The sequence below is a fragment of the Diuraphis noxia genome, unplaced genomic scaffold, assembly GCF_037042655.1.
Source record: "Diuraphis noxia isolate RWA-SAM2 unplaced genomic scaffold, SU_Dnox_SAM2 contig0003, whole genome shotgun sequence".
In the NCBI taxonomy this organism is placed as follows: domain Eukaryota; kingdom Metazoa; phylum Arthropoda; class Insecta; order Hemiptera; family Aphididae; genus Diuraphis; species Diuraphis noxia.
This window is the reverse complement of record NW_028301713.1, coordinates 55,670-81,145: the sequence shown is the minus strand read 5'-3', so window position 1 is coordinate 81,145 and position 25,476 is coordinate 55,670. Positions and strand designations below refer to the sequence as shown.

The 25,476-nt window shown below is 36.3% G+C and overlaps 2 protein-coding genes across 2 annotated transcripts; both read right to left on the bottom strand.

The window, feature by feature from the left end:
• Positions 1-9,053: 9,053 nt before the first annotated feature.
• On the bottom strand, positions 9,054-10,994 carry LOC149056489 (uncharacterized). Its single transcript, XM_089223106.1, has one exon. The coding sequence runs from the start codon at positions 10,974-10,976 to the stop codon at positions 10,311-10,313; it is 666 nt and encodes a 221-aa protein (XP_089079232.1). The 5' UTR covers positions 10,977-10,994; the 3' UTR covers positions 9,054-10,310.
• A 474-nt stretch (positions 10,995-11,468) lies between these two features.
• On the bottom strand, positions 11,469-21,768 carry LOC149056488 (uncharacterized). Its single transcript, XM_089223086.1, has 2 exons — positions 20,954-21,768; positions 11,469-13,141 (listed from the first exon to the last, which is right to left on the bottom strand). The coding sequence occupies exons 1-2, from the start codon at positions 20,980-20,982 to the stop codon at positions 12,076-12,078; spliced, it is 1,095 nt and encodes a 364-aa protein (XP_089079212.1). The 5' UTR covers positions 20,983-21,768; the 3' UTR covers positions 11,469-12,075.
• Positions 21,769-25,476: the final 3,708 nt, after the last annotated feature.

Here is a 25,476-nt window from a genome sequence, read left to right as displayed (position 1 = left end):
ATAAAAGTAATTGTATATGATAAATATAAAATTTGTATATAATTATATGACAATAACAACAATAGTCTTCTTTTTTGTACCAACTATAACAATAAATAATAACATTATATAATATCAATATAAAATAACAATAATTGATACAATTTACGCCGAATTCAATAATAATATAAATCAAAATGAATGCCTTTTTGGCGTTATTGTCCTAATATATTGTATGACACAAAAAAAAAAATAGGAACATGAATTAAATAATGTAATATTGTTGACCTATGCCAGCTCAACAAGAGTATAATATGCAATAGAGCCTGTTGGCTCAACAATGTATGATATAAAATAGAGCCTGTTGACTTAACAATGTATAATATGAAATTGAAAATGTAATAAGGAGGCTCGTCAGCCTATTACCTGGGAACTGGTGTCTGTTGGCGGCTTCAAAACGTAACGCTACCGCCTCGGGATGCCCACACTTGTACAATAAAAAATAATACAATATAAATTAAAATGTTTGACAATCCTGAGGGCGTACGACCAACAGTCCACCAGCTCAAACGAATAACTCAAGTTACAACGTACCACGAAACAAACCAACAAGGATACAAAAAAATCACGCATTTTTGTAATTATGTCTTGGCCGCCTTGAATTTGTGAAATAATAATTAATAATTTTATATAATAATATCTATAATAATGATGATACTTACAAAACTGATACAAAAAAAGACCAACAACCACTGGTGAATAATCATAATATACTAAAAAATACTAAAAACAAAGGTGCGTTAAGTATTGTTAAAAACAGACCACTGGCTGGGACAACGACTGTGCAGCTCGAGAGGTGAAAAGAAAAAGGGACGAACGTAATAAAATTATAAAAATGTTTTTAGGTTGTTGGCTAGCCGAACTCTTATAAAAATTTATAAGCCAATGAAAAAAGGTATAACATAAAGCAGTACCACCTTGTAATAATAAATAGCTAAAATAACACAATTTTCGGTGGCACTGGACACATTACATAATTGAATATCAAAACGGCAAACAATATTGACCAAAAATAATACAAAACCTAGTGGATTGACGAAGTTGGACGTAAGGTTGGAACTCGTCGTCGGGCGGGTCCTGGCTGCTGTCCTCGTCGCTGGATTGAACTTCCTCGGGTGGAGTACTCTCATCCTTATTACGGCTCATCGCGGAAAGTGCATCGGATCGAAAACGCAGTTGATAGCCGTGAAGAACTTTGTAAGGTGTTTTTGACGTCATTTTATTCACGGTGGTGTTCATCAATCGCTCGACGTCCTTTACCTTCGTGTCCCAGCGACGCTGGTCCGTGGTCGACAAGCTGAGAAGAGGAATAATCGTCCTATTCGCCCTCTCAACCTGACAATTGGTTCGAGGATGTGAAGTGGTCTTCAATGTGTGCGCGATTTCGCAATCAAGGTAAAACTGGAGGAACGTTTGAGATGTGAAACAAGTGCCCCTATCGGAAATAATCCGATCTCGAAGGCCTAGGACCTCGCAAAACTTCTTCAACAAGCGTACTACACCGGCGGCGTCGGTGGTTCCGCATGGGTAGAGGTGGACTTACTTGGTCAGATTATCCGCCACTACTAATAAATACTTGTTGTTCGCTGTGGATGTCTCAAATGGTCCCTGATGGTCGATGTGTATGATTTGAAATGGCCGTCGTCCTGGTGGTATCGGATGCAGCATTCTGGGCCTCTTTCCAGAAGGACGCTTATGCGTAAGACAGTCGATGCACAGCGGTGTATTAGCGCACGTAATGGCGCAGACACGAATACCAGTAGACGGTGATGATCCGTGCCACAATCCTATCGACGGCGAAATGACCCCCGTGGTTATAAGCCTAGATAACAATACCTTTTATCACTGACTTCGATATCACCAACAGCGCACGTTCCTTATATTGGCGATATAAGATACCCGAGGACAGCTCGTAATTTTCGACCTCGTTTTTCTCTTGCTTGGAGAGTTTACCGTAGGCTTCGAGTAGTTCGATCAATCTACGCTATTGTTCGTCAGCTTGCTGCATAAAACGAAATCGTTCTTCCTTTGTCCAAGCGATGCATACTTCAAGCCGCTTAGTCAGTTCTGCATCGACGTATTTCGACTCCGTCTCATCGTTGGTCGCTCGTGAAAGGGCATCGACGTGGGCCATCCGTGTTCCCGGACGATATCTTATTTCAAAATCGTATTCGTGGAGCACCTCGTACCAGCGGACTATTTGCGGCTTAACTGTCTTATGTTGGTTCAGGTAGACCAAAGCATGGCAGTCAGTGAATACGACAAATTTGACACCCAGCAGAAACTGGCGTAGACGGTTGAGCGTCCAAATTATCGCGTATAATTCTAAGCGGGATGAATGATACTTCGACTCTGCGGAAGTCGTCCTTTTGCTTACCACGTATACCATAATATGGTAATAATATATTATGTAACGTCGTTTCGGTGTCACCTTGTAACAATATGCCGGACAGCACGCGGCTGCTTTCCACAACTGGTAAGGTCACGGTACTATCCAACCCGCTGCTTAATATGGTTTAAGCAACCACCAGGTGATACCAGACGCTACCATCCTATTCACCCACAACATGACCGCGAGAAACCACAGCCACCCGCATGAACGACCTGAACTCTTTCCAAAGTTTAGGCAAACTCACAAGCGTCTACAGCTCTCACGGTCACTGTAGTCCAATTCTCTCCACTAGGTCTCTTAGTGCCCTTCTAACGCCCGACAATGCTTTGCAATAGAATACAACATGTTCTGCCGTATCCAGAGTTCCACGTGACTGACATTCGTTGGTCTCTGATTTAGAGAAGTGATGGAGATAGGCCATGAAACCCCCTTGTCCTGTAAGGAACTCAGTAGATTCGTGATCTACAATCAACCACTTACACTTCAAACTTTCTTTCACTGATGGGAAATAGCTATACATGAGTCTATCCTTCTCACTAGCCTCCCACCATGCTTGCCATTCTGCAAGTCCTTCCTCCTCTATAGTCCTTTCCTGCTCCCTCCCGAGCCTGTCCCTCATACTCCTAGCCTTACGACCCCAATGCCTTGCTTCCAGGTCCAGTGGCAACACCCCCGCCAGTACAGGCAGGGCCTCTGTACTGGTAGTACGATAAGCCCTCGTTACTGACAGAAGAGCGCCTCTCTGAGTCCCAAGAAGTAGGCGTTTTATCATCCTATCGTTGACGGATTCACCACACATAGCGGCCCCGTAAACCATTCTCGGCACAAATACACCTAAGTATAGATTGCGCGTCGTTTGGCCACTAAAACCTAACCAGGTAGAGGCTACAATCCAACTGATCCTCTGAAACATTGGAGCCGCTTTCCCCGCTACCTTCTTTACTTGGTTCCTGAAACTCCACATATCTGACACGGCGATGCTGGTGTTGAGGTGGTGAAGCGTTGGCCGGTCAGGTGTGGTAAGGTGATAGTGGTGTGGTGAGGGAACACACAAGAACTGAACACTGACGGTAAGGTGAAATGTGGCTAGGCCACGTTTATTCGCTAATCAATTTGATAAACAAAATGAAAATGAAATAACACTAAGTGTTGTTGTCAGCGCGCACGGGTCGGTTAGGTTAGGTCATGATCGTCCTTTTTAGGCCGCGCGCACATTGTGTACGAATTTGTTTCGTACGAAAACGTACGAATACTGGTCGTACGAATTGATTGCGCACATTGAATACGTTTTATTCATACGATTTATTCATTTATCCATTGCCGGCGTACGAACGTTAATGAAATCCGGACAAGTTCGGATTGTTTTCGTACGTCCAAGTTACACGTACGTATACGTACGAACAAATCGCACCAAGTCTGCGCGCTCACATAGTATTTGGTAGATCGGGATCGTTCGTGCGTGTACGTACAAGTTCGCACGAATCAAATTCGTACGAAAACGCATTCAATGTGCGCGCGAACTTACGGTTGTCGGTACGACGGTCGGTGAACGAGAGAGCGATCGGCGGCGGCCGGTACTCGTCCGGCGCGACTTGTCTTCCCGTCCCGCCTAGCCTTTGCGGAATGGAGGGAGAGTTGACGGTGCCGCGTCGTTGTCACCCGTGGTGGTGGTTGATTAAGTCGTAGACCGGTCGCAACGGTGCCTGTACTTTGTACTGGCTGCCGCTGCGTACCGTGTCATATCGTCCAATGTAACTCCGAGATATTCCATCTCTGTTACCTCCGTTAACCGCCGCCCGTCCATCCTAACTGTATAGGGTGGTGTCAGCCTTCCTTTCAGACACATGACTTTTGTCTTTGTGCCCGAGAAGTTCAGCTTCATGCCACTCGCCCAGGACCCTGCACTTTCCAGTTTTTCCTCTATCCTTCGGATCATCTCGGATCGAGTCCGACCGGCTATCATCAGCAACGCTTCATCCGCGTAACCAATGGATAGTTCTTCTTCCGACCCATCAAGACCCAGTAAAGAGTCCATCAAGATCTTCCAAAGTTCCGGACCAAACTGCGAGCCCTGAGGATAACCTCCGCTCACTCCTCCCCGCCGGCACAGTGATGCTGGCATATCGACCCCCTAAATAACTCCGTGTCAGCTCACACATCCTCCTCGTCGCGCCCAATCTAGTCATGCGATGCAATATTGCTGGCCAACAGGCATTGTCGAATGCTCCCAAAATGTCAATGAACACCCCGAAAACATACTTCTCAACCCGGCTTTCAGCCCACTCTCTCATTCTTAATATTGCATAATTGGTACTCTTATTCATCGTAAATCCAAATTGATTATCGGTCATCCTCGGTTCAATCATCTCCCGAAGCCTCTCACGCAGATAAGATACTCCAGTGCTTTTGACAGCACCGGGAGCAGGCTTATCGGCCTATAAGGCTTGGGGTCTGAACTATCCTTGTCACGATTCTTCAATAGGGGTACCACCACGGCTTACTTCCATGACCTCGGAAAGCGAGGTTGAAAAGAGTGGTCATTATTTCCACCATCGCCGGGAATGCTATATGGAGAATTCTGGCTGTTATACAATCCTCCCCCGGAGCTTTGTCCCTACCCATTCGCCAAATGGCCTTCTTTACGTCCTCCTGAGTTCCTCCCGTTGGTTGCTCTCGTTCTCCTCACCCCATATACGACCTTCGACTTCATCCAAGTGCACTCCAGTCTCCTCGTGGATTCTTTTGTGCTCCTCGGTTTCGCCTTCAGTCGTATCTGGGGGAATCAATGATTTGAGCAGCAAGTCAAGCGTGTCCTGCAGACCCATCGTGCGCTCTCCATTCCCCTTTCGGAGAGTGACTAGCACCCCGCGTGAGTCTATATTCGCGCCCTTCTTGCACCAGTGGTAGGCGGACCCCACATGGCCTTTCGTTACCCTCCTCGGTAGTAAACTTTTGCCAGGACCTCGTCTGATCTTTTCTCCTTCCTGATAGATACTTGTTTCTTTTTCTCCTATATTGATCCTTTAATGTGGCTGTCCTTTCCTCGCATCCCCTGGCACGTGATTTGTTTACACTTTGCCTTAGCCTCTTGACACATCTACGCTGGGTGTCGAGTTCCTCCATGAACGACGTTGGAGCCTATAACCCACGTGACTTCATCAAATGCATCGACTTTTTGCAAGCTTCACTAACCGCCGAGGTTAGGTAATCAACTCTAGAATGTAAGTCCTCCTCCAACCAGCAGGATTGACCGACAAACAGTCTTTCCGCCAGTCTTTGTCGAAACTTATTCCAGTCGGTTTTCTGGACATTGAACCTCTTTCTTACATCTACTCCTGTTACTATCTCCTCCGTTTCGTCGTTGTAGTCGAATGTGATAAGTCTGTGATCACTCGTAATTGAATTTTCGTGTACCCTCCAATTTCCGATGTTCACGGCGACTTTCGTTGACGCGAGCGTCAAGTCAAGTATTGCCGATCCCATGATGGTATAAAAGGTAGGCACCGATCCTGAATTACAGCAGATCATTTCACCTGACATTATTATTACCTCCACCAACTCTCCTTTCCCGTCTGTATGTGTGTCGTTCTGGATAGCCATATTCAGTCTTTAAACTTGGAGCTCGGTTCTCTCTGAGAACTGGAAGTACGTACTGCCCACGTATGGGCTCTGATTTCCGCTTTGGATTTCCACTATCACCAAGTGAGTCCCGTTTAACTGCGTTACTAGTGTTGCGCCCAGTGACGGGTTAACAACTAGCACCGCGGCCGCTGGTTTTCACCTGTTGAGTTACCCGTTATGATTCTGAGAGGTAATTTACCAAGGTTGGCAAAAGTCCCGCTCTTCGTCACGTGGGCCTCCTAGATCAACACAACATCTAGACCTCTCTCCCTTACCTCGGACAGCAGGTCGTCTGTTGCCAGTCTCACCCGTCCCAAGTTAACCTGCCCTACTATTAATGTAAACCTGTCCGTCCATTTAACCTGCCCGTTCATTTAAATTTCCGGACCTCCCTCCGGAAATTCACCTCCCACGTTCGACACCTCACAGTGTCACCAGAGACATGGTCACAGGCCCAGGCACTCGAGACACAGTGCGCAGCGTGATGCCAGCCCAAACATCGCCCGCAGACCACCGACGGGGCCTTGCAGAGTGCACCAATGTGTCCGTAACGTTGGCATGTCACTTTCGTACATCCACGCTGGGACCCACCCTACACCGCGACACACGACGTCTGACCAACAATCTCGCCAGCAACCTATGGCGTCACTGCGAACTCTACTTCTCGTCCTCGTCTCGTCTGTCTACCTTTTCGTGGAATCAGTTCTAAACATAGGTTTCACCCCGGTCTGAGATTCACAGAACCTTCGTTCTGCTCCTCCAAGTGCGCGGCGACCCCTTCATCCTTCACCTCAATCCCAACCACGTATATTTTTATACGAGGATTTCATTCACCCGCTGGATGGATGTCCAACGAAGTGTTTTGGAGAAGTTTCCTCGTCTTCTCATAGGTTAGGCTGCGAATCCACGTCGGGCATTGGGTATGGCTGGTTCATTGTTTGTTGGTTCAGACGTCGGTAATCTACACATAGTTGCTTCTCACCCGAAGAATTGTTGATAAGGAGCACTGGGCTGGCGTACTGAGAGGTAGAATCGCTCAAAATGCCTGCTTCTTTCCAGTCTCGAAACGTGTCGGTGATTAAGCGGAGCTCGGAGGGCGACTCCTTCACGGGCGTCTGATGTTCGGTTTGCGCAACGTTCCCAAATCTGGGAGTATACAGTAGTCGACTGAGGTAGCCGCGGAGGGGATGACATTTTGTACAGGAAGCTGTTGTGTTTGGACGTGTTGTGTACGTCTACACGACAAATTAAATAAGTAAATAAAAAGTACGCTTGGCGAAATAACAGACTATATCCTTTATTTTAAACAACGTAAAACAATTTAGTTAACATGAGTTCGGGAGGTTCGGATTGATATTCTGCTAGAATACGACTGCCCGTGCCTGGGGGACGAGCACGAGTTGCTCACTAGCGGAATGCCTTATGCTGTAGTTGTGCTCGTTCCCACGGGTACGCGGATACATTTATATAATAATAATATAGACAGATATACATATATATATATATATAACTGCTTATACTATGATTTAATTAAATAACTATAATGAAATGAGTTTATAACAATATGCAGAGGTGGCGCTCTCGAGTACTTGTAACCTTTCTGTTAACGCACCACTTCGACCAATTGGTTGTACGTAGGCGCTACCGGTGTTGAATTGTCACCTGTCATTGTGTGGACGGATGTAAACACTGGCGACCCACGTACTTGGTAACGGCGCGTAGTGATAGGAGGCACGAGCGGTCGTGGTAACGATTGTGATAAGGCGGAAAACACGGTCGCGGTTACGATAAAGATTAACTTCAAAATCGCAGGGTTAAACTTTGAGACCGTGGGCGGCTCACACGCGTAAGAAACGTGACACGAACTTCACGAACGTTGACGACTTCATGGCGGCGTTACGCGTACGGTAAGTCGGCATTCGGTGAATTTAACAAACGCATTACTTTTCGGCGCGGGCGAGTAACGCGAAACTGTCGATAAACGGCACAACGGATACAATCGACTCCTTGCGTTCATAGAGCCGTATCCCACTTCTGATTTGATAGAAATAAATTTACGGAGGATTTTGTCAGGATCAAATACTACATGAAAATACAACGGGATTAGATATCACTATGGTTAATTAATACATGGAACGTCGCCGAAGCGTAAAACATTTATTAAATAATTAAATAAAGGAAAACGGTGGTTCGTACGTGAGCACATACGTCGTGCTCAACGGTAACAGCGAAACCAAAAGAGATACGATGGCGGGACATGGGCCGATAGTTCGGCCGACCAATATTGCTGGAACTTATAATAAAAAACGTTGATAACAAAATTAAGTTCAAATGATTTTTCTACCCTAATTAATATGTTTTGAAATTCATATTCTACTGAAAAACTTGAAAACTCATTGTAAAAATTTCAAATAAATCACTTGATTTTCCACTTTAACCATAACATTTGATGAATATTATATAATTATAAAATATATTATACACTTATTAATTATTATTGGGTATTCTCTGTCTATTATAGTAAAACGTAAGTTGATTAAATTTTAATTATTAATTTTACACGAATTATAATAATATGCATCTTAAATATATTTAAATTTAAATTTTATATTTATATTATATTCAACATGATTTAAATAAGTTGTGTGATTTTTTTTTTTTAATATCTGCATTCGATTTTTCGATTTTCTGAAAAAAAAAGCTGTTAGTTATAATCTATTATAATTGAATATTAACCTTAAACTACGTATTTATAATGTTTAATTTTATGCATGGCCTGATAGTAGACATATAAGTATGAACACGTTATAAGTAAGAATTATATTTCAAATTAATGTTAAATGATTTTTCTACCCTAATTAATATGTTTTGAAATTCATATTCTACTGTAGCGTCCCAGCATACAGGAGGACAAACGACTGGTGTTGAGGTAGATGGATTGGGTGTAATAAGTATAACAACTTAATTTGTGATTAATTTATTAGATATTTATTTGGTTACTATGTAAATAAAACACTTTTACTGCACAAAATGATTTGGTTGTAAAATATTCTAAGTCCGAATAATTAAATTGGACTGGTGTCCGGCGTGAAGGTGCTTGTTCTGACTCTGGTGGCTCACGTCTGAATTGGGTCTAATCGGGGCTCTCCTATATAGTCCCGATAGTCCTACTCTCTGCATTTCCTCTCCTATCGATAAGATACGTATGTGTCCATGGCCGAGTCGTGCAAAAGCGTGCGCGTGTATTATTTTAATATCGCCGCTTCCCACGCCCATGCGACCGGTCGGCCACATCCTGGTTATTCGCGACACGTAATCTCCATAACCCGACGACATTAATCATATCTCTAGATACGCCTGCCAAGACTACGATTTCATATTTAATATTTCGTATATTTAATTCCAATTATGGTAATATTTTGGAAAGGCTAGAAGTTTGGCCTTCGATATAACTATTGAGGTCCTACACAATATAATTGGTTGGCGAAATCATACGCCCCAGGGTCACGTATACATATCTACGTGTATATGCGTGTTTAGATGTCTCAGCGGGACGTCAGTACATAGCACCTCCCCCCTAAAAAAAAGGTTTCTGTCCTCAAGACAGAAATCTTTAAATAGTATCTGTAACAGTTACTTTACATTTTTACATTTACAAGCTTTAGCTTGTGTACAAATTCAAATGTTATATGTTTTACAAGTTCTTACAATTTCATAGTTTTACATGCAATGATTATAATGTATAAATATATCTATATGCTTATCGCATTTACAATAATTAGATTACAATAACATTAATGTTTTATATAATATGATATATTTTTGGTTAATAGTTATATTAATAATATATTTTTTTCTTTTTTTTTTTTTGTTTGTACTTATATAATAATAAAGATTGTGTTAGTAGTACATGTATATTCCATTAATTGTTTATTTATTTGATTAACATAATTGTCCTATAATACTAATAATAATATTTTCCCATAACCATAGTTTACATTATATTTTTTTTTCATTTTTTTTTTTTATAACAATATTAATAAAGTTCCTCTAACTAACTTATCCCTTTAATTTAATTCCCTTAACCATACATCCTATATGTTTTAAGTGTATATATATATATTCTAGTGTATAGGTACTATCCGGTTTTTCCGGTGTTCTTTATCTATTCCAACCTATGGACATATCCGTTACGACTCTTTTGCATAGGTCTCAAGTCGTAGCGGTCCATCCATAGTTTTCTAATCTCTACCTATAGTTATCTAAAATGTTTAATTAAATTATCATACCCCATTTTTCTTATTACGTGGTCAAATATACATTTTGTAAATTGTACATCCGTCCGAGGATCGTGGGCATGTGTTATATTATGTGTCTTTTTACAAACTGCATCATGCGTTTCTTGGAGGTTCAGCAATCTCCCTATTTTATCGAACTTTCCGATATCGGTTTCGAATATTATCTCTTTATTTGCTAGTTTTTCTAACCTTATGCTGAAATTTTGGTCGAACCTCGTGTCGTAACAAGTAATGTTAAGAATCGGAACCTGGTCTATTTTTAATTTATGTAATACTCTTACATCCGAATGTCCGTTCCATAGTACGATTATATTAATTTTATCTCCATGTGCTAAATATTCCTCTATATATTCCTTATCTAAATTATTTAATTCTGTGTTTAAACTTAACTCTAACTGTCCTAAACAAGTATCTCTTAACACTTCTTTACATCTAAAAATACGTTTAATTTCTTTTCTTACTACCACAACCTCTCGGTCCAATATAGGTCTGACCTCCGTGTTGGTTGGTAGTACTAACGGTCTTCCCTCCAATTTCCTTATTTTGTATCTGTCCAAACTATTGGATATGGCCCCGGATATCAGAACCATATCAGTCCTATTTATCATCGAAAATTCAAAATCCATGATGACAAACTTGTGTGTTTCTTTTCTGTTGATTAATTTAATAGGTCATTACTTTTAATATGTATAGTTTTAAATCTATTTTTACCCCCTCTTTTATACTATACTTTATTATATTATACTTATATCTTATTTACGAATTATACTTAATTATTATTTTTTATAATTTTATTACTTTCTAATATTAATTATTTTACATTTCCCTTACAGTAATTTAATCTTTTATTCTTGGTGGAGATAAGGACAATCTGTCCGGTGTATCCCCCAGTAGTGGACTTTTAGGTCTTTCTTCCGCAATTATCGGTGTATCAACATAAAATGTACTTCGACTTGTTGGTATAGGGTGTGGAGTTATATTATATCGTGGTTTAATCGGTTCCCAAGTGTTTAATCTACACTTATACGTTATATATATAAATAACAATAGTATTGTCGCAAAGGTCATCAATCCTATTATTATATATATCAAGTAATTATTATTTTCATTATCGGTCACATGTCCTGATTGCCTAAATATTTCGTCATCGATCATACTTTGTACGTCGTCTAAAGAATGTGTTAAATCGTTTACGTTATCTAATTTATGTGAATCATGTCTGGTCTTTATATTAGGTAGATTCAAGTTTTTAATTTGCCTAGGAAGCGTTGCTACTAACTTCCCTTCCCCTACTCGTGGTATAAAGTTAACGTAGTATTTAGATTTAATATCTCTAGTTGGATTCAATATGATATCTTCGGCATATGCCCTACAGTCTTGATTTAGTTTGATTAACCCCTGATGTTTTAGCTTTACTATATATGGTTCTCTATTTCCTTGGCATGTTATTGTTAAGGTTTCCCCACTAGTTGTATAGATCCATGCATTTGCATATTTTAATTTATGAAATATATTTTTAGATAATATGATAATACCTGCCTCGCATGAGCTTGGTAGAGTATCCGGATTTTTAAATAACGTTATTTCACATGGTTGGTTTTCCGACTCATGTTGAATAGGTTGAAATTCTGGACAAATTGTAAAAACTTCGGTTTCCTTACATTGAAGTAATTGCGTTTCCGTAAACGTGGTGTATTGCCTACGATTTCTAGTAATACCGATGTATTAGAATTCTGGTTTTAGAATAATACTGTGTTTATAATCTATATTTTCGTTTAATTGTGTTTCTATCGGGTGTGGTATAGGTAAAATCCTGTATAATGTTAATTCTATTTCCGTGATCAAAGGTATTCTAATTAGAAAAACTATTTGATTACCGCTATAAAAAACTGCCATTTTAGTAATTTTGCTTAGTTCATATATCTCGCTCGGTTTTGTACCCATTGGTAAATTAAAATTGAGTGGTAAAACTAACTTAATTTCAGTTAGATGTTTTGCAAGTTCCCGTGGCGTTATAAGCGACGGATGAAGTACCCCCGTTCTAGCTGCGTTTATAATCGCACTGATCGTGGTGGTTTCGTATGCGTATTGTGTTAGTAATGCCGTGAAAATACTGTGTATTCTATTCGTGAGAATCAGAGTTTCTAGTGTGTGTGTATTGTTTGCTAATTCGCTAATCTTTTTATATAACATCCCTTGTTTTTCTTCCAACTCCCCATATAATTTATTTATTTCGACCGCAGCCGTACTTACACCTATTATGGCTGATTTTACTACTGTCGTTTGATTTTTAAGTATATGGATCATATTCTCATTACTATGTTCTATCTGACCTATGTGTTCGGTTGTTTCCTTCGTACAGTCGTCATCGCATACTCCGAATAACGTTTTCATAGCCGATCCTATAAAGTTTACTAAACCTCGCTTAGTCCTATAACCTTTCGTAGTCGACTCCCCCTTGCTATTGGACACATATCTGCCTATAGATTCATACATTTGCTCTCGTTGTATAGAGATTTCTTGGAACATCGTTTTCAATATATTATCAAACCGTGAACAGATTTCATATTCCATCAGCTTATCCTTGCAATGGCTGGTCATTGACATAATTTCATTATATAGTTTATCATGCCTATCATCGTAATTTTCTAATGGTACATATGTTACGAACTCCCACATAGCCCCTTCGATTCTAACTACCCCTCGATTTTCGCAAAACATTGTTGTTTGATTTTTAAATTCTTCGATGGTATACGGAAGTTGTCCTTGACTCATTGTCACTAGTGTTAACCTACGTAATAATATACTTATTAGTACATGTTAATATACATATACCTTATATTTAGTAACTTAATTAATTCCTATACTCCCGCCATTATTATTTATTTGTTTATTTACTTTATTACTTCTCTTTTTTTTTCTACTTAATCAATTACTTCCTACAGCGTACCTATTGTACATCTCTATCAATATTTACTAATTCTACTTCCTTTATTAATTTATTTATCTACGTGATTAATTTATAGTTTATTTCTTATATTATACTATCTTTCGTGTTACTTTCATATTTTATTCAGCATTCTGTTTGTCTCATTTCCTGACCTTCACTTAGCGTTTGTACCATATATCTGTACCTACTTTTATGTACACATCTATAATTACATTTAATAAAAAGTGCTAATAATATAGTCGTCATTAACAATGATCCTGTTAAAACATAGACCATGTAGTTTAAAAGATTTATATTCCCATTAGTTTTTGCCTTTTTATCGCTCTTTTCTTTCTCTGTATACACAGTTTCGAATATACTATTCGTGTTATTGATACCGTTGTCGTCCGTATTCAATTTATTAATTATTTCATCATCAGATGCGTCGTAAAATTTAGTATGCTTGTGACTGTTCTGTCCAGCGTCCGTGGTTCTTTGTGGTACCTTGATCATAAAACTTGGCGTATATTGCGTGGTCCCCCTCCTTACTCTAGTTGTGGGTGGATTATCGGTCGTAAGTTTAGTGGCATTATCCGTTCGTGTCGTCATAGTAGTGGTCGTCGCGTTGTCTTGCTTAACCAAACTCGTTCCATTAACTGGTCTCGTTGCTTCAGCTATTGATAATGTCGAATTGATGATTGATTCTGTCCTTGCTGTTTCATTCATATTATTCGTAGCGGTGGTAGAATTCAAACTATCAGGTAGTGATCTCTTCTTCACTTCAGTTCCCCCTTGTGCCACTTCTGTTGCTTCTGTAGTCTGTATTTCCATTACCGGTTCCAAATCCAATATGTGGTGCATTAAGTAAAGGTTATTAGCAATAACGGTCGTATCCTCTTTACCATCTAAACTCATTATAACCAACACACACTTCCTTTCTAGCACCAATATTCTTGGGTGATCTCTTACTCCTACTTCCATGTCATCGCCACTTGACGTAGTACACTTAATTCGCAACTTGTTTAAGTTACACCTCCGTCCATACATATAAGGTATTAATATATCATTATGTTGAGTTTCCGTCACATTTTTGATAACTACGTTACCCGCCGTGTATTTATAATATATTTTAGTTTGCACACTTGACTCGTCCGGAATGTCTGAGTCCCCGTGGGCTGCCATTACGATCATTAATCTATAATAGTACATTTTCTTATTACTATTTTGGATTTATACCTATTTATTTATGCAAATATCTTCTTCTTATGATTATTCCATTTCTTCACTTATTTACTACTTATATCTATATCTAATCTCGCTAATTGCGTACTACTCTATTATTACTTACGTCTATTACTTTTTGTTTATACAATATTTAATTATCTATTATTTTTTTTTTTTTTTTATTTACTTTATACCATGGTCTCATAATATTTCTTTACATCGTTCTTATGCACGGTGACCTGCTGTCTACCTCGCGCTATTACCACGTTTTCACTATCTAGTATTTCTAGAATTTCATATGGTCCTTTCCATAACGCGCTCAATTTATTCTTTTGGGTTTTATCTTTAAGTAATATTAGATCTTTTATCTTTAAGTCCTCACTGTGAACCTTTTTATCATAATGATTTTTAGATTTTATTTTCTTTTGTATTAATCTTTCTCTCGCGATTTTATGCGACTCTTGCATTTTCTGTTTTAGATCGAATACATAATCGTCATAATTATACCTAGGTCTGGATTACATTTTAATTTTACTGGTATATCTAAATCTCTTCCATATAACAACGCATACGGTTGGTAATTAGTCGCGGTGTGTTCTGTCGAGTTATATACGAATAGTGCGTAAGGCAGTAACTGATCCCAATTATTTAAATCTTTATCTACGTAATGTCTTAGATATTCGGCTAAAGTTCTATGTGACCTTTCTAAACTACCGTTGGTTTGTGGATGATAAGGACTTGTATTTATTTTGTTAATCTTTAGTAATTTACATACTTCGGAAAAGATTTTGCTAAGAAAATCAGTGCCCTGATCTGTTAAAATCGTTTGAGGTATTCCATGCACGCATACGAACTTAGTAACAAATTCTTTCGCTACCGTATTCGCCGTGTGGTCATGTAACGGGACTCCCAACGAATATTTTGTCAAATCGTCTTGAAAAGTAAGTATGTACTTGAAACCTGACTCAGTTTCTATTAATGGTCCTACAATGTCCATAAATAATTTTTCGAATGGTTTAGAACTTGTCGTAGTGATTACCATGGGACTTCTATGATGTTTGTTAGTAGTTTTATTCGCCTGACATGAAGCACAACCTTTTATGTAATCTTTTACCTCCTGTTTTAAATTTGGCCAGTTAAATTGCCGTTTAATTTTTTTATGTGTTCTATGTATTCCTGCGTGACCTCCTAGTAAAGAATCGTGAAATTGTTTAAAAATAACTAATTTTTCCTCCTTACTGTATTCTAATTTAGTACAGATTATTATCTAGATGTTTGTGTTACGAAATACATATCGTATCATAGATCGAACTTTTGCCCAATCTAAACCGTCTTTCCGCCCTAACTGGTTCTAGCTAACTTAGTTAATGAATGTTTTTCGCAGAAATATTTTAAATTCAATAATGCCAGATGCATATTTTCATACGTCGCTAATTGCTTTTGTTTACTTTTCGTTATCAAAAATATTATATATCTATCGTTCGTTTTAAATTTTACAACGCCCCCTATATCCTTATTCGATTTTAGTGTTTTATCCTTTCCGAATCTTTGTTTTAGTTCGTAATTTATTCCTGACCTAAAATTATAATACCTTTCTATTTCTGACACTATATTGTATTCATTTGGTGACTCTATTAGTTCACCGTGTACCTCTTTCACGTTTCTATTGGTTATTATCATAGTTTCCGATTTTTCAAGAAAGTTTGCGTAACTTTCATCTTTTATTTCTTTAATATTATACATCCGACTTAACGCGTCTACATTCGCGTTTTGTACACCTGGTTTATACCTAATTTCATATGTATATTGTTCCAATTCGATTCTCCACCTTGCTAATTTAGATAAAGGATCTTTTAAGTTAAACAACCAAGATAATGGTCGATGATCTGTAAGAATCGTGAACTTTCTACCGTAGAGATATGGTCTGAAATGTTTAACCCCAAATATAATTGCTAAACATTCTAATTCCGTTGTTGAATAATTCGCTTCCGACTGACTCAACGTCCTAGACGCGTATGAGATAGGTAGATCGCTCCCTATCTTTCCTTGTGATAATATTGCCCCTAGCGCTTTCCCACTCGCGTCGGTCGTAAGTATAAATTCTTTCGTAAAATCTGGGTATTGCAAAATTGGTTCTGAACAAAGTAATGTTTTTAATTTATCAAACGCTTGTTGACAATCATCGTCCCAATCGAACTTTACATCTTTCTTTAACAACCTAGTCATCGGTCTAGCTATCGAACTATAATTTTCTATAAACTTCCGGTAATATCCACTAAGTCCTAGAAAACTTTTTATTTGCTTTACATTCTTTGGTATTGGAAAATCTAGAACTGCAGTAACTTTCTTTGGGTCTGGTTTAATTCCATGTTCCGAAATTATATGTCCTAGGAACAGGCATTCTCGTTTTAGAAATTCACATTTGTCTGGTTCTATTTTTAGATTATGTATACGTAATCTTTCGAATACGCTAATTAACTTATTGTTATGGTCACTTAAGTTTTTCGCGTATATTATTATGTCATCTAAATAAACTAAACACTTTACTCCAATTAGTCCTGATAAAACGTTTGCCATCATACGTGCGAACGTACTGGGTGCTGACGCCAATCCCATCACTAATCGCTTAAAATGGTAATGACCTTGACCTGTTGAAAAGGCCGTAAGCTCTCTAGAATCTTTTGCTAAAGGTACCTGATGGTATCCCGCTCGAAGGTCGAGTAGAGTGAAAAGCTGACATTGACCTAGTTGGTCTAGAATCTCTGTGATATTCGGTAAAGGGTGGAATTCGTTTAAGGTAACATTATTTAATGCCCTGAAATCTATAACTACTCGAAACTTCTCCTTCCCTGACGCGTCTGCCTTCTTTTTCACTAATAAGAGTGGTGCGTTAAACGGACTCATACTCCGTTCTATGATATCGTTTTCTTTCATTTTCGCAAGTTCTGCCTCAATTATAGGTAACTGCGCATGCGGTAGCCTATATGGTTTTCGATGAACTGGGGCTTGGTCAACAGGTAATTTAATTACGTGTTCTGCCGCTGTTGTCATAGTTAAATAATCGTTCTCTAAATAAAATATGTCGGCATATTGCTCACAAATGTTTATTATCGTTTCGCGTTCTTCTGTATTTAAATGGCCACTCCTAATAAGACTTTTTATTTTATCTACGCGTGCATTATCATGAACTATATTTTTTATTTCGTGATTATCTGTATCCACGACATATTCATATGATATTTTATTAATCTGCGCTAATTTCACTTCCTGTGCTACTTCTGATATGTTTAATACACTAACTGTAATCTTGCCATTTTTAACCGTATTATATATATTTGCGCAATACACATCCTCTGATAATTGTTGTTTATTTATTAAAATATTTTTATTTTCCATATCGGGATCTGCAATCGGTATGCAAACCACCGTTTCCGTTCGCGGTTTTAATGTGAAACATATTTTATTTTCGTTAAAGTCATTTTTATCTTTTATTGTTAATGTACTATTTGCGATATCGATTATAGCGTTATTTTCTATCAGAAATTTCTGTCCTAGTATTCCGTCCTTATCGACCGGAAACTGTTTATCTACTACAAAAAAGTCAGTTTTAAATTCGTTTTTATCTATTATTAATGTAATTATTGTACGTCCAATTGTAGGAACTATTTTTTCGTTTATGCCTTTTAGATAAATTTTTTCATTTTCATTTATTATCGTGTTATTAGCTAATTTATTTATTTTTATTAAATTTAAATCGCTACCCGTGTCTAATAGTAATTGAACGTTTTCTGTATTAAAACTAGGTGATTGTAACATTATATGATTTTGAATTATAGCTGTTGAAATGCGTAAGCATCGCTCTGTGAGGGTTCTGAATCGATTATTTGATGTACCAATCTCACCCCACTCGAGGTTGGCATCTGAGCGTTTCCCGACGAATTTGCGTTATTCCTATCGTTTCGCTGTTTTGTGTAACAACTCGAAATTTCGTGTCCTCTTTTATTGCAATAGGTGCAACTCAGTGGTTCCACTACGTTATTATTACTATTGTTGTTTCTACGCGGATTGAAATTTGGAATTTGTTGTCTATTCATATTAATGTTTTGTCTCAGATTTTGACCTGCCTGCCTACAGTCTCGTGCGAAATGATTTGTGCCGCCACAGATATAACATCCTGCGTTATTTGGCGATATCCTGTTTTGATTATTATTACGCTGATTAAAATTGCTCTGGTTTTGTCTTCCGTTATTATATCCGTTCCGATTAAAATTTTTATCGAATGTATTATTATATACGTTATTATTAGTTCGCCTATTAGAATCGTTATACCCGTTGTTATAATTATTGTATCTATTATTTCCGCGATTAAAATTTTGTTTGTTACTATTATTATCATTTCCTTGTTTCCTAAACTTATTTTCAAGTACATTTCCCCCGTTTAAATCTTGTCTTTCCAAGTTTTTCCGTAATTTTTCTACATCTAAATTAGCGTTATATTCGGTTTCTTCGTCTTTCGCTACCTGCATAGCATCCTCTAAAGTTTTTGGATCCCTAGCTTTTAGTGCAAGATTTAAATGTTTCGGTAACCCGTTAACAAAAATTATTAATGCCTGATTTTTAAGTTGACTTTTATAGATTTTGGCTTCGGCTTCATTTAATTTCTCTGTTGCAATTGTACCTAATTTATAATAGATTTCTTCGATTCGACTCGCGTACTCCGCGACGCACTCATTTTCTTTCATACGCGCAAAGTGTAACCCTAAAGTCAGTGTCCTCTCAGATGACTTATGTTCAAAAGCTCCCTTTAAAATTGACTTTATACTATTCCATGTACTAGTCTCGCGGTATTTACATGCTTCTAGAGCATTTCCGGCTAACTTCGAATTTATTACTTTAACTAACAAGTCTAATTTATCCTTATCTACTGCTTTTACAACAATATCACACGTATTAATAAATTCCGCGACATTATTCGCGCCCGTACATATCGGTATAAGGGACGTAGCTTTATCGAATTCCATTTCTAGTGTAGCGTTACTAACTTTTCTGGTTCGTTTTTCTGCGACTAATTCCGTGTGTACTACCCCCGGATCAGATCGAGTTCCTCCTCTTCTAGGTAAACTACTCGGTGTTTCAATTAAATCTACCCGAGCTATTCCCTTAGCTGTTCTTAAATACCTATCTTGGTCAGAATATTGTGGACTCAGGTATTCAATTGTTTTATTCAAATCGATTAACTCTTCGATTTTTACAATATTTGTTTCGGCAGCTACTACGCTAGTACCGCTTGCCTCTCCTACCTGTACGCCTATGTCCGCAGTACTATCGTTATTTATTTCCGTTAAATTCCCTGTCGGATTCTCTGACGTATCTCCCAAATTTTTATTCATCAATGTATATTTTATTCATTTAGTAGAATTATTTAAATAAAATTATTTATTTATTTTATGTACCTAAAATTTAAATACCTAAGTTGTATTCTAATTTCGCTAACTATTCTATCACTATTTATTTAATAACCACTATTTATTATTAATTCTATAACTGTTCAAAATATTTATTTTGAAATTCTTAATTTAATTACCTACTAAAAGTAACTATAATATTTATTACCCAATACTCCAATATTCACTACGATTTATTTCTCACTAATTTATTTAATATAATGCTTATTCTAGGGCCCCTAAGCTACTCTATTATATATCTTTTCTCAATTACACTTTATTCAATTTTACTCTTTAGTATTTCTCTTTTAATTCAACTTATATATGTATGTGCGCACATTTATTTCAAATATTTATTCACTTATTTATTTCTTCTTTTTAAAACTCAATTATCCATTTATATCAATATTTCTCCAAATCACAAAAATTATGGTTTAACTACCATTTAATAAACTCTCAATTATTTTTTTAACTCAATTCTCTTTATTTCAATTCAATCTATTATATGACATTGCATTATAGACATTACGCGCGTAATTCCAATTATATATATACTCTTTATTATTTTCTCAATTATATTATATTCACTTTTATATCTCAAAATTATTCTCATTTATTTTCACTTATATTCATTTCATATTAATTTATACCACAAAATTATTCTCATATAACATTTATTTAAATTCACTTTATACTCATTTATTCTCTTTATAACACTTTTATCGGTACATATACCCTTTATATACTCAAAATTATCCTACACTTTTATACATTACCTACCATATTATTTCTTTAAGTAGATAACATATATATATATATCTCAAAATTTTCCTACACTTTTATACATTACCTACCATATTATTTCTTTAAGTAGATAATATATATATATACACCTTCACAATAAATTTTACACGATGGTCCTAACAGATCCAAAGGAGACGTGACAGAGCCTTATAATTAAAATTCCTACATAAATAAATACCCGAAAACTAAAATTACAACTCACAATACTGTCACTGCTTGAGTTGCTTCCATTGTTGCTCTTGTTGTTGTCCTGACTGCTCTAGCTGCTTGCTACGTAGATTCTCTTTTTCCCGGAGTTGCTGGAAGGTGATCAGTCCTCCAAACGTGACTCTTGGGTGAGTTGCCTCCGTGAAGTTGAAAACAAAAAATTTTCAGCTTCCCGTTGATGGAAAATCCTACCGACTGCGCCAAATTTGTAGCGTCCCAGCATACAGGAGGACAAACGACTGGTGTTGAGGTAGATGGATTGGGTGTAATAAGTATAACAACTTAATTTGTGATTAATTTATTAGATATTTATTTGGTTACTATGTAAATAAAACACTTTTACTGCACAAAATGATTTGGTTGTAAAATATTCTAAGTCCGAATAATTAAATTGGACTGGTGTCCGGCGTGAAGGTGCTTGTTCTGACTCTGGTGGCTCACGTCTGAATTGGGTCTAATCGGGGCTCTCCTATATAGTCCCGATAGTCCTACTCTCTGCATTTCCTCTCCTATCGATAAGATACGTATGTGTCCATGGCCGAGTCGTGCAAAAGCGTGCGCGTGTATTATTTTAATATCGCCGCTTCCCACGCCCATGCGACCGGTCGGCCACATCCTGGTTATTCGCGACACGTAATCTCCATAACCCGACGACATTAATCATATCTCTAGATACGCCTGCCAAGACTACGATTTCATATTTAATATTTCGTATATTTAATTCCAATTATGGTAATATTTTGGAAAGGCTAGAAGTTTGGCCTTCGATATAACTATTGAGGTCCTACACAATATAATTGGTTGGCGAAATCATACGCCCCAGGGTCACGTATACATATCTACGTGTATATGCGTGTTTAGATGTCTCAGCGGGACGTCAGTACATAGCACTACCAAAAAACTTAAAAATTCATTTCAAACATTTCAAATAAATCACTTGATTTTCCATTTTAATAATAACATTTGATGAATATTATATAATTATAAAATATATTATACACTTATTAATTATTATCGGATATTCTCTGTCGATTATAGAAATAGGTAAGTTGATTTAAATTTAAATAATTATTTAATTTTACATAATTTGTAATATGCACCTTAAATATATTTAAAGTTTAATCTTATGTTTATATGATATTCAACATAATTTAGATACAAAGTGTGATTTTAATTTTTTAAATATCTGCATTCAATTTTCCGATTTGAAAAAAAGCTGTTAGTTTTAATCTATTATAATTAAATATTAACCTTAATTTTAGTGTTTATAAAGTGTATATGCAATTTAAACATCAATGAATTAGCTCCCCCTAATATATATCTACAATGACTAGTTAACTTTGATGAGAATTAAGAAATGCTCTTATTGCTAACTACATTTTCGATTGTTTATACTGTCGAATGTTCAAATTAAAAACCAATACCTAGATATAAAGGTACAAGATAGATTTTATCGTATAAGCGTAATATTGCATGCAATGCCTATAAAATTAAGGAGCCATTGATGTTTATCTTCTAATTGAATATGAGTTTTAGTGAAACAAATACTATTATGAACTAAGTGTTTTAATTTTGTTCATATTTATTTTCTGTAATTAACTAATAAGTTATGAATAACCTAATCTTAAATTGTTTATATCAATATAATACTTACACTGTAAACCTAAATTTAAATCATGCGTTTGCTTGACTTCCATCATTTGATCGTTAAAAATTCTACGAAATTAAATTTTTTGTAGAAGGTCATATTAGGTCATCCATATAATATATTTTTGTGTATTGTGATTTATTAAATAAGATGTTTATTATTTTCTTTCTAGTGGAGTCAGCAGATTCAACTAGTATGTGAATATTGTGATATTTTTTTTAAATTTTAATTCTGAAATTCAATTTATGTGATTTGTGTTTGATAACTTTTGTAAAGATTACCACCCTCAAATCTTTACTTACTTGATGTGTACTATTGTTGTTATGAATCCATTCAGTTAGGCTATTCCCCTTATTTAACAATATTTTTACTCTCGATTCATGAACTATAAAAAAACTATATTTTGCTTGATTTCAAATAAATCAATTAACTTTATATTTTGTAACGTCACAGAATTTTAGGCCTCCATTAATATCATTATTCATAGAACACACCTTTCCCCACAATAATTATATTATTATATTATCGGTCTGTGACCATTACTTTAATGGTATTCTTATTATTACAATAGCGCATTGCGATTAAGACGAACAATAGTCATGTTATATAATCACTGTCCCACAATCACTCTTCGACGTAGTGTCCGGCGACCTGGCTCAGCAGCTGTGGTTACCTGCGCTGTCGGCGTATGATTACCATTCCGTGCGGGGTAACCGCTTGTCTGAGCCGTAGCATTATTTCTCGTTTTTTTCCCTATTACTTTTCTTATAATTCTGGCACGTGCAAAATTGTATATTATATTTAAAATGTAACTGCCACGTGCCTTTTGATATTATTATTATTTTTTTTTTTGTATTATTTGCTATGCAAATTTAGTGCCCCGTTTAAAATAAATCTTATAATTACCTTTAAATTTCTAATTTTGTTATTTAAAATATTTATTTTCCCTTTTGTTTTTTTTAAATCTTTGGTTTTCATTAACCACTGCGTGTACAAAAACCTATAAGTTCCACCAACCTGACTCCTGAGCCAACACCCGGTGCGGTTTATAGGTCATGTGGTCAGTGTTCCGCTGAGCACATGGGTGGAAAGTAAGTCCCTAAAAAGACCAAAATCTCACAATTTTAAAAGCGTTTATATGTTTTAATCAATCTGTATCTAAGATATTACGGTAGGTCAACTAATAATATCGCATAAATAACAAATAATTATTTTTTCTTTTTTAGAGATGATTAATCGTATGTGTAATATATTCAATTTAAATTATAATATGTAAAATGTATTTATAGCATGAGTTTAATTTTTCAACAATATTAAAACAAATTTTAATTTTATTAATGTTTAGTGTACTCATCTATAATTTATTTAGGTTTTTAAATTTATTAAAGACTAATATAAAATATAATTTATAATAGTAGAGTATATAGTTTATTATAATACAATAAAGCTTAATATAGGTATGATTAATTTTACAATCTAATATTCAACAACGTAAGCAAATGTATATATTTTTTTTGACAATAAAGATAACAAAATAACGCTATTCATACATTTATACCGAACAGACATTGTAGAATATAATTTACGGATCAGGCCGTTTTCGCCCGATTTTCTTAACGACCCCCAATGATTATCTAATAAATCCCAATTTCTACCAGGATCTGCTCTGAGCGTTGCTGATTCAATCATTTATAATGATGAAAAATAAGTCATAGTAAAACAATAGACTTTATACTCATAGACGGAGCATTCACTGGGATGAGGGTTAGTTGTGTGGTCATTCCTCACATGCCTGCAGTGATGCCATTCATTGCGACCAAAAACATTGTTATTAACATTTGCCATATAATATTATTATATGGTGATATTATAACAAATCGAAATAACTTAGTAATAATAATAATAATAATAACACAGTTATGTAAATAACTAGTATTAAAGTCTATTGATATATTCTCCGACGATGCATATACCATAATATTACGATATGATAAATTTTACTATTGAAGCAAACCTTGTTGTGTTTTTGGACACGTGCAGAAGACAATTCCACTGTACAATGCACCCTATTTTTCTCGCGAAAACTACCATCATGCTCCGTCTTTGAGTAAAACTAGTATCTACGTTCATAATTTTCAAGGTTAGGTTAGGTAAGGCCCAACAACATAATTTGATATGCTTGATTACAATAATGGTAACTAAATACATGCTTATGGCGTATTAAATATTGAAGCAACTAAATTAAGGATAGTTAAAATAAGTACAATTAAATTCCATTGAAAAAAGCTACCTTGCTATGTTAAAAAACAAAACTGTTTAGATTGTGGATGAAATATCGAAGCATATTATTTTCTTTTTTTCATTGACATCTTATTTATACTTGAATATTAAGAAAATATGCGTAGCTTATTAAAATAAGCTCTGTGGGGTTCAAATAGATATGGAGATTTAATTAAAATGTTTCATAAATGATGAATAAATGGTTAAATCGATTAAATAGATTAAATTCTAATGAGTTTATTATTACAGATCTAGGAAATGAATATATAGGTTTTATAAAAAGTATGTACAATTTGTAAAATAATAATCTGGTGTTAGAACGATGTTATAATTTTTCATATATAATACAATATTTACACGATAATAAATAAATAAGTGTTGGGGTGTAGTGGTCGGGTGGATTAAGGCGTCGGTTGCGATGCGCACCATCGCCGAATCAAATCCCGGTCATGGGCGTCATCGCTTTCCAGGCAGTTCACGCTGTCTGGAAAAAGAGGCCACCGTCCCAAACCCGGGCATGGCAGAAACCTACGGGTGCTCATTTTGAAATTCTGCCAAAAACATCCATGAGTTCCAAACCAATAGTTCCT